The following is a 14,489-nucleotide window of genomic DNA, read 5'->3' on the forward strand; positions in this document are numbered from 1 at the left end:
TCCTTGACCTATGGTGGGAGGGTTGGTCCAGAGTGGTGTTTCCAGAGGTATGTTTGAAGAAATCATGGGTCCACCCACATGAGCTGTGAATAGAGACTCCATTCTGTATGTGAATGAATGAAAGTGTCCATGCAGAGAGAAGCAGCTCTGAGCAACTGCTAAAAGGGAGACAGAAGCATGTTCACATTAACACCTTGACCCCAACGGTGCAGCACTGGATGAAGACAGACTCCTGTGCAGAATGATAAACTCACCCATCCATGTGAAACATGTACACACATGCCCTAAGTATTCCCATGGATGTGTTCCAGATCATATGAGTCTAAATTCAGGCAGAAAGGTTTGCAAGGATCTACACTAGACTGACAAGGGATGCCTCAGGAGGAAGGAAGCATGGTCAGTAGATACCGTAGCTTTAACTGCTGGTTCACTCCCAAAATGCCAGCCAAAGCTAGGGGCCTATAACTCAGTTGGATCTCCCGTGTGGGTGGCAGGGACCAAAGTCTTGGATCCTCCCAGGGTCAGCATTAGCAGGAAACTGGAGGCAGGAGCTGGAGCTGGGAATGGAATCCAGGTTCTCTCTCTCTCTCTCTTTTTTTTATGGGAAAAACGTAGCACAGCATTTTATTTTGAACTTCTCTTTGAAATGATTTCCAGTTTGCAGAAATGGTACAAGAGTAAAAAGAACACCAGTGTATCATCTTTCATTAGCACTTCACCATTAGCTCTGTAAATAAATCTCTTTTTAAAACAAAATATTTACAGAGAGGAGAGACAGAGAGAAAGATCTTCCATCTGTTGGTTTACTCCCCAAGTGGCTGCAATGGCCGGAGCTGAGCCAATCAAGCCAGGAGCCAAATGTGAGGATTAGATAATCAAACCATTGTGCAGGGCCCAAAATAAATAAATATATTTATATATAAATATATAAACACAATTATTTTATAATATAATATATTATATATTAAAATGTAATATATAATAATTATAATATAATATTATATATTTATATCCAGCATGATAGCATAGTGGCTAAATGCTTACATCCATTGGGATCCCATATGGGCACTGATTCGTGTCCCAGCTGCTTCACTTCCCTTCCAACTCTCTGCTTGTGGCCTGGGAAAGCAGTAGAACATGGCCCAAAGTCTTGGGATCCTACACCTGCTTGGGAGACCCAGAAGAAGCTTTTGGCTTCTGGCTTTGGATCGGCTCAGCTCTGCCTGAAGATCTTTCTTTCTGTCTCTCCTTCCCTCTGTCAAATCTGCCTTTCCAATAATAATAATAATAAATCTTAAAATGAAATACAAACACAAAGGAATTCTACTGGTATGACTGCCCATTTTATCACTATTCTTGCTGTGTCACTGATGCTGCTGAGCAGGACCCACAGCACATAGTGCTGTGGTCTACTGCCCTTAGCTTCTCCTGGTGGGAGTTGCTGTTCTCACTGAAGTTGTGACTGAGTTTTCACCATGAGGTCAATATCACCATTACAGCTGTGATTTCAGCTGCCTGGCCACTGCCCATACTTGGCTGGAGACTTGCGATGCTTCCCAAGCCCCAGCTGGAAGAGCCCAGGCTGATGGGCCCAGAAAGTCCGGGCTGCAGGTAGGACAAGGGAAAGTGACTTCCTGGCTCTAGAAGGATGCTGGGGGCATAAGCTGGAGCGTATGGCCCCTGCTGCTGGCCCCTGTGCGTCCTGCCCAGCGGGGGAAGGCAGGAGGCTGGAGAAGGACACTGGGGCACTACCAGAACAGCCATGAGAACACGCGGGCTCCTCCCCACTTACCGGCTTACTGGAGGTCATGGGATCTGGCACGTACATGGTGGTGTGTGGGCCAGCGCAGGGCTCAGTCTTGGAGATCTTGCCTCCATCCCGGAAGAACCTGGATCTCACACATCCCATCCTGCAGCAGACAGAAGGGAGGTGAGCCCTGGCCACCCAGAGCCCCACACAGCGGCGTCCTCTGATGCCCGCACGTATGTCAGGACCTTAGCCCCAGGCTGGTGCCCACTTGCCTTCTCTGACTTAACTCCCTCTGTCAGCCCCCCTTCCCAGAGCTCATGCACCCCACCCCATCTACACTTCCCCACATCCATGCTAGCCACGGGGCTGGCCCAGAGCTGGCAAACTGGTGTTGGGTGGTGAGAAGAGGAGGCAAAAAGTAGGCAGAAGAAGCTCCTGGCTCCTGAGAGGCTCAGCTTTGGCCACTGTGACCACTTGGGGAATGAACCAGCAGATGGAAAATTCTGTCTCTCCTCCTCTCACTAACTCTACCTTTCAAACAAACAAACAAAAATGTTTTAAAAAAATGAGTAAGCAAAATATGCTTGCTGGGTCGGAGCCGAACCTCACTGAGATTTCGGCAGAAGGAATTTCCATCTGTCCTCCAGATGTGCACAGGTGCCTGCGCTGGCAGGGAGGCAGGGTCAGAGCAGCCAGATACAGCACGGCTGCCCCCTTTCTCTCTGCACCTGGCCATCTCTCTGCTCCTAAGGCAGCTGGAACTTGGCTATACGTGATTTGTTTCCGCAGGGCAGGTGTTAAGCTGCTGCTTGGGATGCATATATCCCCTATAGGGCTGTGGCTGGTCCAGGTCCTGGCTGCCATGGTTGTGGTCCAGCTTCCTGCTAGTGCAATCCTGGGAAGACAGAGGAGGATGGTTCTAGGATCTGAGTCCCTGACGCCCTTGTGAGAAACCTAGATGGAGCTCTAGGTTCCTGGCCTGGTCCTCTCACTCACATTCTTTCTTTCACACACACTTTTGAGAAAGGTGCATTCTAAGCAGCACCTTGTGTGGTTTTTATATGACATAAGATTATATCACATTTTATGTTTGATTGGGGGTTTGGTGTCATGATGTAGGGGGTTAAGCCATAGCCTGCAACACTGGCATTCCATATGCGAGCATCAGTTCAAGTCCCGCCTGCCCTGCTTCTGATCCAGACCCTTGCTGATGTGCCTGGGAAGGCAGAAAAGATGGCTCAGGTGGTTGAACCCCTGACACCCGTGTGGGAGATCCAGGTGGGGTTCCTGACTTGGCTTCAGCCTGACTCAGCGCCAACCATTGCAGCCACTGGGAAAGTGAATCAACGGATAGAAGCTCTCTCTCCATACCCCTCTTTCTTTCAAATAAAAGAGATTATAATACATACATATTTAATCAATGCTAATGTGTTCAGAAGAGCATTGCTGTGTGCCGTGGGGCAGCTTCATCCACTGCATCACAATTTCCCATCCCCACACACGGGGTGCCTGTGTAGTGTCCGTTGCTGAATCCCCACATTCAGAATGGCCTAGTGGGCTGAGAGCCACCCAGCACCCAGCACATAGAAAGCACTACATCAGTGTTCACCAGAACCATGTCTGTTTCTGTGAGCTCAGTAATCAGTGTATTTATTTGACAGAGAAACACAGAGAGAGCTCCCATCCACTGATTCACTCCCCAAATGACCACAGTGGCTTCAGTCGGGCCAGACTGGAGCCAGATGCTGGTAACTCAATCTAGGTCTTTCACTTGCACTGGGGATCTAGTTATCTGAGCCTTCACTACTCAAATTGAAACCAGGGAATCGAAACCAAGTCCTCTGGTAGAGAGGCGTGAGCATCTTAACCGTCCTAGCTGCTAAGCCACAGCCTGCCCACACATGTTTTATTTTATTTTGTTTTATCATAAGTCTTCAACTGTGTATTTTACACATGTGGCACCTGGCAGTTATGACTCGCTGAGGAGGCTTAACAGCAGTGTGTGGCACATAGTTTCCAAATCGGGCAATGCAAACACGCAACAGCTCCATCATCGCTGATGAGGAAGGCTGTTTTGCTCATGTCTGTGGCCCTTGGTGCTTGCCAGGAGCACAGCAATAGAACTGTGCATGGTGAGGAAGTGATAGCACGTGAGCCTGCCATGCTGGGAAGTGAAAACATCAGGATGTGGTCTGTGCTTCAGGGACCAATTGGAGAAGGGAAGGTTGATATGCAGAACAGCCTCCCAATGCCACGTGCACAAAGCTCTCAGAGACAGAAAATGGGGTGGTGAAGAGCCAGGGTTGTGGCGCAGTGAGCCGTGCGACCACCTGCAAGGCCAACATCCAATACTGGAGCATCAGTTCAAGTCCTGGCTGCCCCACTTCTGATCCAGTTCCGTGCTAATGTGCCTGAGAAAGCACCAAAGATGGTCCAAGTACACGAGTCTCTGCTACCCACATGAGAGGCCAGATGAAGTTCCAGGCTCCTGGTTTTGCATGGATCAGCCCTGGCTGTTGTGATCATTTGGGAGACAAACCATGCATGGATGCTCTCTCTCTCTCTGTCACTCTCTCCTTCAAATAAATAAATAAATAAATAAATAAATAAATAAATTTATACTATATTATAATATATAAATATATATTTATAAATATATTATATATATTGAAGAAAGAGTATGGTTGTCAGAGTTGGGAGTATGGCTGTAGGGTTTCCATGTTACAAGATGGGAGGAGTTACAGAGGTAGATGGTGGTGGTGACAGGTGCACAGAGCTAGGAATATGTCTAATGCCATGGAACCCTACCTCCACAATGGCCACCATGGTGCTCCCTACATCATTTGTTTTATCATCATAAAAGATTGAAAAAAAAAAGCTAAAAAGGAGTGGCAAAAGTGATGGGAGTAAGCCACAAATACTGCCAAATCATTTTTGTAAGATGAATGGATCTGTGGAAAATGGAATTAAAAGAGATTAATTTTGGTACAAAAATCTTGAAATCCATGTTAGTATGTTCACAGATAATGCAACTTGCTTGTTACAATAATTGAGCAACAGAATAAGAATTTTGAAGAACGGGGTCTAATGATAAAGATGAAAGTCAACAGTAGTCCAGGAATAGATTTCCTAAAAAGGATTTAAAGGAGCTAAAAATCTCAAGCCACAGACAGAGCCCTACCAATTAGAAAGGAGCCTCTATTGAACCACAAACCCAGCTGCTGCTAGTCTTATCTCTGAGCTTCCTAGCAGCAAAGTTAAAAATGAAAACTTCGGGCCCGGCGCCATGGCCTAGTCCTCGCCTTGAACACGCTGGGATCCCATATGGGCACCGTTTTAATTCCGGCAGCCCCTCTTCCCATCCAGCTCCCTGCTTGTGGCCTGGGAAAGCAGTCAATGATGGCCCAAGACCTTGGGATCCTACACCCGTGTTGGAGACCCGGAGGAGCCTCCTGGCTCCTGGCTTTGGATTGGCTCACCTCCAGCCATTGCGGTCACTTGGGGAGTGAACCTGTTCCTCTGTCTCTCTGTGTATCTGCCTGTCCAATTAAAAAAAAAATGTAAACTTGTACACTGGCCCCATAAGATCTCAGGAAACATGGCACTTTGTTGAGAGAAATAAATGCCTTAAAATATTTTAAAAATTTATTTTCATCGGAAAGGCAGATTTACAGAAAGAAAAAGAGAAAGATCTTCCATCCATTGGTTCACTTTCCAAATGGCTGCAATGGATAGAGCTGTGCCAATCCAAAGGCAAGAGCCAGGAGCTTCCTTTGGGTCTTGCATACAGGTGCAGGATCCCAAGGACCTGGGCCACAGGTTGGGAGCTGGATTGGAAGTGAAACAGTGGGACACAACTGAGCACCCATATGGGACACCAGTGCTTGCAGGTGGAGGATTAGCCACTTGAGCCATTGCGTCGGTTCCACAATGCCATTTTGATCACCAAATCCAAAAGTGGGTTTACTACCTGTACCCTCACGTTGCCAGGCTTGACAATTTCTCCCGCCGTGACTCAGCTATCGAGTCTACAAAATGTTGGGGAATAATTCTAAAGTAGATGATGAGGAAGCACAGCTGGGTCGGGGAGCTGTGGTCTATAATAAGGGGTGAGGAGATGATGGAGGAGGTTCACGCAGCTCCCTGCCTCCGTGCAGCGAGTGCTGTGACAGTGGCTTCAGGTGAGCCCAGGGAGCCTCAGGGGGTGGCTAGCTGGAGTGCCGGCAGTATCATTGCCTCACGGGGGCGCTCTCGGGAGGACAGGGTGTCGGGTCGCACGTCCCAGGCAGGGATGCGTGATTTGTTCAGGTCTTGCGGTGTGCTTTCCGCTTTCTTGCCTCCTCAGCGTCCGTGCTCCTTTGGGCAACAAGTTCCTTGGTATCCTTTGGGGAGCTCGACTTTTGGCCACCCTTGCCTCCCTGGATTGGCAACTTAACACAGGCTTGGCTGATCAAAGTGTCACGGGCACATCCGCCTCCTCTTCCTCTGATTGCGAAGATTGCTTCAGCTGGAGGCAAGCACCATGTGTGACCCGTGTCCAGGCATGCAGAGTCCGTGTCCTGGCATGTTGAGGAATAGGAACCTGGAGCTGCTGGGAGACTTCATGATATCACGAAGGCAGGAGATTGCTTTAAAGCAAGGCCAGAATAGAGCTGAGGACTGGAGACCAAGAAGGTCCTGAGGACATGTGTGAAGACCAGGATCCAGCTGTGCCTGAAGCTTTTCATCCCAGAGTTCACGAACAGATACATTTTCATCTTTGCCTCAGTCAGCTTGAATTTCTGCCACGTGCACCCAAGGAATCTTCACAGATCTCTTATATATTCCTGAGACCCAGTTCATACTGAACAAACCAGCATCTCGGGGAGTCAGGACCTGGACTCTGCACTCCTAATGGTTTGGCAGGAAATCCTCTGCACCCCAGAATTGAGACACCCCTCTAACCTTCTGTCAGAATAACCTCACTTGGGGACCTGGTCCTGCCACCTGCCCAAGGTCTTGCTGTGAGGTCCTCCGGGAGGCGCCATCTCTTTCCTGCAAGAGGAGATGTTGCCTCTCTGGCCCGACCCTGGGACCTGTGTGACACGGGATGTGAAAGACTTTTCTAAACCTCCACACACACAACCCTGTCCAATGCAGTTCGAAGACCAGGCTCCGAGGCAGAAGTAGCCCATCTGGCTGCTGGGCTCAGAACCGCTGGCCACGAGGGGGAAGACACTTCCTCAGGACACAGTGATTCTGAGAACCTGAAACCTGCTCCTCACCACCACCAGCCCCCCACACCCCTACCCCGCCTCTGCAGGCGCGGGCGGTGTGGGAGGGAAACGAGAAAGGTCAGCTCACAGGCTCTGGCTGCTTCCCACGGTCACCATGTGGGCTGCACTCTCAGAGCCAAGTCCAAGGGGCGGGTAGAGGGGAGACCAGGGCCAGCTGGAGCACCTGTGGACTGGGCCCGAGATGGTTTTCTGGGATCTTTCTGGAAAGAGTGTCCGAGGCTCCCCTTGACCCAAGTTAAATGTATGAACTCAGGCACGCCTCTGGGTCTCTGGAGCCCTACTTTCTCATCGGAGCCAGCTCTCTGCAAGAGACAGTCATGATCTGCGGTTTCATCTTCCCCTGGGCACACCCTCTCCCCAGGCTCAGTCCATGGGTGGGGGACAGAGCCCACTGCACCTTGCCTGGAAATGGGTGTGTGACCAACGGAGCCAAAGGTGAGCCTATGACTTAACCCTGGCCAAGGAGACTCCGCCTCTGGCCTTTGTCTAGAAAAGGGCCTTGCAGCCCCAAGGTGGAACCAAGAAATGGGGAAACAGAACCCCAGTCTTGGACCCAGTCCTGCCTGGGGCTGGTTTCTGCTGGACTCTTCTATACCTTTCTCTTCTGCTTGAGTTGGATTTCCATCCCCTTAAACATGCAACAGTCCTGTCTACTGTGTGAACAAAGTTTTAAGAGGGACTGCAGCTCACACGTTAAGAAGAAACCGGTTGAAAACAAAGGCTTCTGGGTCCAGCATAGTGGCATAGTGGCTAAAGTCCTCACCTTGAACGCGCCGGGATCCCATATGGGTGCCGGTTCTAATCCCAGCTGCTCCACTTCCCACCCAGCTCCCTGCTTGTGGCTTGGGAAAGCAGTCGAGGACGGCCCAAAGCTTTGGGACCCTGCACCCGCGTGGGAGACCCGGAAGAGATTCCTGGTTCCTGACTTTGGATCGGCACAGCACCGGCTATTGTGGTCACTTGGGGAGTGAATCATTGGACGGAAGATCTTCCTCTCTGTCTTTCCTCTTCTCTGTATATCTGACTTTGTAATAAAAATAAATAAATCTTTAAAAAAAACCAAAGGCTTCCTTGATATTATTTTTTTAAAGTCTATTTTCATCTGCTTAAAAGGTAGAATGGAGCAGGAAAAGAAGAAAGAATCTTCCATCTGTTGGTTCACTTGCCAGATGCCTGCAGTGGCTGGGACTGTGTGAGGCTCTATCTGGGTTTCCCGTGTGCACGGAGGGGCCCAAGCACGAGAGCCTTCGTCCACCACCTCCCAGAAGCTGGATCGGGAGCTGAGCAGACACTCTGATAAGGGATGTGAGACAGCCTGTGACAATAGGCTTTGGTAGAAGAGGTTAAGATGGTATTGGATCCAGGAATGGCATTGTAGCAAATGTAGAGGCATCCCATTGGGTAGTGCCAATTTGAGTCCCAGCTGCACAGCTTCTGCTCCAGCTTCCTGCTAATGTACCAGGGAGAGCAGTGGAGAATGGCGCAAGTACATAGGTTCCTGCCACCCACATGGGAGGCCTGGATATAGAGTTCCCAGTTCCTGGCTTTGGCCTGGCATAGCCCTGGCTGTTGTGGACATCTGGGAGTTGAATAAGCAGAAAAGAGATCTCTTTCTCTGTCTCTCCTCTCCTCTCTGTCTTTGAAAAAAGAAAAAAAGAAGGATGCTACTGGTTCCAGTTCCGTAAGTGGAGATGGGCAGATCATGGACCATGTTATGCTGGAGGCATCGTGGCTATGCCCACACAGTGCCCAGCCGGTCGCAGGCCTCCAATGGCATTTGTGCAGAGACTGTTGTGTCTTCTGCTTTGCACAATCCCCATCCTAGCTGGCTGAAGTCAGTAGACTGGAATTATGACCCCATTTTTCAGAAAGGAAAATAGAGGACCGTGGCAGAAGGTCAGTGGCAGGCAGGACTAGCACCCAGTTCTCCTGCCTCTTGTCAGGTCCCAGGATCAGCTCTAGCGGTTGCAAGCAACAAAGGAGGAGGAACTCCAATGTCTTAACTGTTGTGTCCAGCTCCCACCCCTTTCTCTCCCTTTTTCTTAGCCTCAGTTCTTCCTGATAAGGCTCAAAATTTTGATTTTGAAAACAGAAGCTCAGATGATTGCCACCCTCACGTGGAGGCAAGCGTGTGTTGTGTCCCAGTTCACATAAGTCAAGCAGCCAAACACATGGGGGGACAAACTCAGCCCCTTGGTCATTTGCCTGGCTCATCCAGAGGTGGGCTGTGTGAGCTGGGCGGGTTCACACCACCTGCTCCCACAACATGGTCGCTTCTCAGTCTGCACAGAGCATTACCCAGGGGCCCCTTGCTCTAATCTTGAATCCCAGGGCAGCTGTGAACCTCCTTGGAAGAATTTTCTCCCCAGGGTAGGTAGAGGGCAGGGAAGCCTGGGACATATAGGATGAGAGCTGAAGTCTGGTAGAGTTGGGTTTGACTCCCTAACTCACTTCCAACAGTAAAAAAGCCTTGAGACATGCAAACCAGACCACACCCCTCCGCTGGAACTTCCCTGGGAGGGAGGGGCTGGTGCCCTCAGTGGTGAGCAAGGCCGCCACTGTCAGACCACTCCTCAGCCTCACAGACCACTCCTCGGCCTCACAGACCACTCCTCTCTGTATCCACACCTTCCTCTTGCTGTTTTCAACACGCCAATTATGCTTGTAGTCACAGGGCCATTGCACATACTGCTTTCTGGAATGTTCTTCACCTAGAAAGCCTCACTAGCTTCAGCTCTCTGTGTAGTTCTCCCTTTCTGGGAGAGTTCTTTCCTGACCCCACCCCGCTCTCATTCCCGGCTTGTCCCTGTCCTCATGGATGTTGAGCCGCAGTGACCTCTGTCTATGCACCCAGGTCTGCTCCCAGGGACACGGAAGCAGCAGCCCAATTCTGGGGCCTGTGGCAGAGGCCGGGCTTGCCAAGCCTTGCTTGGATCCACACTATAGACCAAGGTGCTTCTCCCCCCACCTGACCTCCCCCAACATCCTTGTTATCCCGTCCCGCACCCATCTTCTCTCCTCTCCTCCCCGCTCCCCCACCTCCCCCTCTGTTTCACAGGTCGGATACACCCTGCCACCTGTTGGCTCTCCCCTGGTTGCTCCCACATTCTCTCAGGATCTTCTGGTAATGAATTTCTAGCACATTTCAGCCTGTGGGAGCTTGCTTCTCAAAGGCCCTGGGCTAACACCCCATCGCTGCAGGGTTCGTCTCCCCCACTGAGATGCAGAACATGAGAGAGCAAGGCCTATCCAGTTCCCCGCTTCATCCCCAGTGGGTGAAACTAGCACATAGTCATTGCTCAATAAGTTCCTGCTGAACAATTCAGGGAAGTCCCCTCGGGCTTCCTGGACACCCCAAGGATGTGTGTGTGTTTAAAGTGGGGGGAGGGGATGGACTAGCACTGTGGCTCAGTGGGTAAAACTGTCAGCTATAAGGCCCAGCACGATGACTCCATTGGCTAAATCCTCATCCTGCATGTGCTGGGATCCTACAGAGGCACCAGTTCATATCCTGGCTGCTCCATTTCCCAACCAGCTCCCTGCTTGTGGTCTGGAAAAGCTGTCCAAAACTTTGGGATCTTACACCAGCTTGGGAGACCCAGAAGAAGCTCCTGGCTCCTGGCTCCTGATTGGCTCAGCTTCAGCTGTTGTGGTCACTCAGGGAGTGAACCAGCGGATGGAAGATCTTTCTGTATCTTTTTTTCTCTGCAAATCTGCCTTTCCAATAAAAATAAATCTTAAAACAAAATAAAACTGCCACCTGTAGCGCCAGCTTCCCATATTGATGTTGGCTCGAGTCCTGGCTGTTCCACTTCCAATCCAGCTCCGTGCTGATGCTCCTGAGCAGGCAGCAGAGGATGCTGTCAGGAACCCTGGCACGTGGGCCATCTTCCCAAGGAGCATTCAATATTGGATACCAGTGTCGCAAGTGATGGTCTAGCCTGCTGCACTACAATGCCACCCTAAATGGTTCATTTTAATAAAGGCATCTGCATTTCAGCTTTATTAAAATACTTTAAAATTGCAAGCTAAGAGTACTCTGTGAAAAAGTTTAAACAAATATAGTGCTTTCAAACAATGGAATATTATAAAGCCATTAAAAATGCAAGACTATTTCAGTGATGTAAAAAATATGCTTACAATAAAATACTAAGCAAATAGGAGAAGAATGGTACATTCAGCATTAATTATGTTAAATAAAAAGTGCATAGGAAAGATTTCTCTATGGGCCTGGTGTGGTAGCCTAACGGCTAAAGTCCTCACCTTGCACACACCAGGATCCCATATGGTCACCGGTTCTACTCCCGGCAGCTCCACTTCCCATCCAGCTCCCTGCTTGTGGCCTGGGAAAGCAGTCGAGGACGGCCCAAAGCTTTGGGACCCTGCACCCGCGTGGGAGACCTGGAAGAGGCTCCTGGTCTCAGACTGGCACAGCTTTGGCCGTTGTGGCATCTTGGGGAGTGAATTATCGAATGGAAGATCTTCTCTGTCTCTCTTCCTGTCTGTATATCTGACTTTTCAATAAAAACAAAAATAAATTTTTTTTTTTAGAAAGAGCACTTTTTAAAATATGTTCAAATGTTGGCCCCTACCAAGTCTCAGCCACATTGAACAGGATTCTGAAGCTGCTTGCATGAGGCCTGTGAGCCAAACGCTTCCCCTTCTCGGGGCAGAGCACCTTCCAGGCTCCTCACTTAAGGCGAGGGTTGACGGAGCCGCCCCTGCAAAACCATCTAACCCTTAGTGCTTTCCTCAAGAAAGGCTGCACCCTGAGCATCCAGTTCAGAGACGTGGGAACGCAGGGCGGCCACCTTCTCGAGTGTTCACCGCTGCTTAGAAGGGATGATGAGATGATGTCATTCACCCGGGACACCCCAGAAGTGCGTGTGGCAGGGCAGGAGCAGGCGGAGGCTGTCACCAAAGACGCACTCTAAAGCTGTTACTGCTGTCTCCCTCCTCCGTGATCTCACTCTGCCTGGTGGCTTCAGTTACCTATGGTCAACCGTGGTCTGAAAATATTAAATGGACAATTCTAGAAACAACAAATGCCTAAGGTTCACACTACCAGCTGTTCAGAGTAGCGCGTTGGAATCGCACAAGGTCCCCATTCCAGTCTGCCCCGGTGCAAGTCATCCTTGTCCATTATATCCAGGCTGTCTACACTACCTGCCAGCTGTCTTGGATCTCAGGTGCATTGCTGAGCTGTCTGCATGCTTGTGTTCAGGTTTAACAATGGCCCCAAAGCACAGGCCCAGTGGTGCTGGCAACCTGGAGATGCAAGTGAGATGCTGTGAAATGCTGAGGGTGAGGAAAGAGGTTCAGTGCTACCTGTGACTGTGGGCAGCCCTCAGTCCTGGGAACATGCTCCCCATGGGTCAAGGGCAATGATGGTAGATCTTGAAGGCACAGGAAACAACTCTGGCTTGCTTATGCATAGGTATATATACAGCAAATGCATCAGACACAGCCTGGGGGCTGGTACTGTGGCATAGAAGGTTAGGCCACTGCCTGCACAACGGTATTGGATAGGGCACTGGTTTGAGTCCTGGCAGCTCAACTTCTGGTTCAGCTCCCTGCTAACGCGCCTGGGAAAGCAGCAGAGGCTACTCAAATGCTTGGGCCCCTTGTCACCCAGCTGGGAGACCTGGAAGAAGCTCCTGGCTCCTGGCTTCAGACAGGCCCAGCTCTGGTCATTGTAGTCATTTGGTAAGTGAACCAACCAGCAGATAGAAGATTCTATCCTTTTGTCTCTCCCCCTCTCTCTGTAATTCTGCCTTTCAAATGAGTGACTTTTTCTTTCAATGAAAGCCTAGACTGGAAGGGCTAGAATCCATGACAGTGGCTGTCTCTGTGGGGAGAGACCAAGAGAAACACAGAGGGCTGCTTCCACTTCATCTGCTATTTTAGCCATTTATTTTTATTTATGTGAAAGGCAGAGAGAAGGGGTGGGGGAGACGAATGTGCTCACCCTGCTATTCACCCCTCAAATGCCTGCAGCAGCCCCAGCCTGGGGGCTGGCCAGAGCTTGGATGCAGTGACCTCACCCAGGTCTCCCATGACTGTAGCATCACATTTGCAGAAATTTGGATTGGAAGCAGAACCCTCACTGGAACCACACACTTGAATGTGAGAGACAGGCGTCCTGAGGGACAACCTAACCGCCGTGCCAACGTGCAGCTTTGCTACTGTGTGACACGTAAATCGATCTAGAGCGCTGACTTAGGCACCATCCCTGAGGCCTCTCACTGTGTAGATGCAAATACTCCTAAGTAAGTCCAAATCCTGGCTGGATCTGAGCATGCCAGCAAGGGTGGTGCTACCTGTGTTCCCAGTGTGCGTCCCAGCCTGCCCATCCAGGAAACCAGGGCACAGGAAGGTCAGGTCCCCTTCCCAGGGCCCAGCAGGCAGGCTGCCCCGCCTCCCTTTAACCACCGCTGCACTGCCACCTGCCACATACTTCACCTCTCACAAACCATTGAACAGACCAGAATTCTGACAGACAGCTGGACTGACCTGCCAAAGGACTCTCAGAGGGTAAGGACCAAGCAGATCTCCCCTGGTCTAGGTCCAGGAGTTTGGAGCCCTGGCCTAGAACTTGGGGAGGGGGACAGGTTGGGCTCCAGCTCTGGAGGGACTCAGCTGCCACAGGGCGCGTCATGCTCCACCCAGCTGCAGCACCAACGCCTCCAGGCACCGAGGCAGCGGTCTGGGTTCCCTGCAACCCCGTCCCTTCCTTCTTGCTTCTGATTTTTTTTTTTTTTTTTCTTTCTGAGAAGGGGAACCTGGACAGAGCTGAGAAGTGCAACTCCAGCAGCCTCGGCGGGCACGGCTCTGCTTCCTTCCTGGGGTCCCTTCACTCTCGTTAACCCCTGGCGATCACCCCCATCCATGGCCCATCCCCGTGCCCAGACTCCCCGGCCAGGAGACCCCCGAGGACCCTCCCGCGGGACTCACCTGGGCGCCCGCTCTTCGCCCTGCGGGCTGCCCGGATCCTCGCAGCTCGAGCGTCCCCCCAGCTCAGCGGTCCCCGGAACCCGGGAGGAGCCCACAGGGAGGAAGACGAACTTTGCAGAAGGCCGAGCTGAAGGGCCTCCACCGTGGGTTTCTCCGGCACCCGCCGGCAGCGTCCCCACCCGCTGATCTCAGCCTCAGCGAAGTTTCCTGACTGGAAGCTGGGACTCCTCGGGGCCCTCGGGCCGTCCGCGCACCCGGCCGCGCCCCGGCGATGTTGACCCCGCCCCCAAGGCTCCTGGCGCCGCCCCAAAGACTCGGGTCTACAGGGGATCCTAGCCCGATTCAGGGTCATCTTGAACCCTTCACCGCCCCCCCCAGGAACCTCGCGCGGCGGTAACACCTTCCTAACATATTCTAATTGCACCCTGACGGGCCTAATTCATCCCTAGGGATTCCAACCTGGGGTCCTGGGACCCCTAATGTCTGGTCTCCTTCTCCTTCCATCCTAG

General features: G+C 51.2%; 1 protein-coding gene across 1 annotated transcript in view; it reads right to left on the reverse strand.

Moving 5' to 3' along the window:
* HCK (HCK proto-oncogene, Src family tyrosine kinase) overlaps positions 1-14,182 on the reverse strand; it is a 35,113-nt gene extending 20,931 nt beyond the window's left edge. Inside the window, exons 1-2 of the mRNA XM_012927194.2 lie at positions 13,981-14,182; positions 1,793-1,910 (exon numbers count right to left, since the gene is read on the reverse strand). Of these exons, the coding sequence (XP_012782648.2) occupies positions 1,793-1,909 (117 nt within the window). The 5' untranslated portion in view covers position 1,910; positions 13,981-14,182. The remainder of the gene's footprint in view (positions 1-1,792; positions 1,911-13,980) is intronic.
* Positions 14,183-14,489: the final 307 nt, after the last annotated feature.

Source organism: Ochotona princeps, chromosome 22 (assembly GCF_030435755.1).
Source record: "Ochotona princeps isolate mOchPri1 chromosome 22, mOchPri1.hap1, whole genome shotgun sequence".
Taxonomy (NCBI): domain Eukaryota; kingdom Metazoa; phylum Chordata; class Mammalia; order Lagomorpha; family Ochotonidae; genus Ochotona; species Ochotona princeps.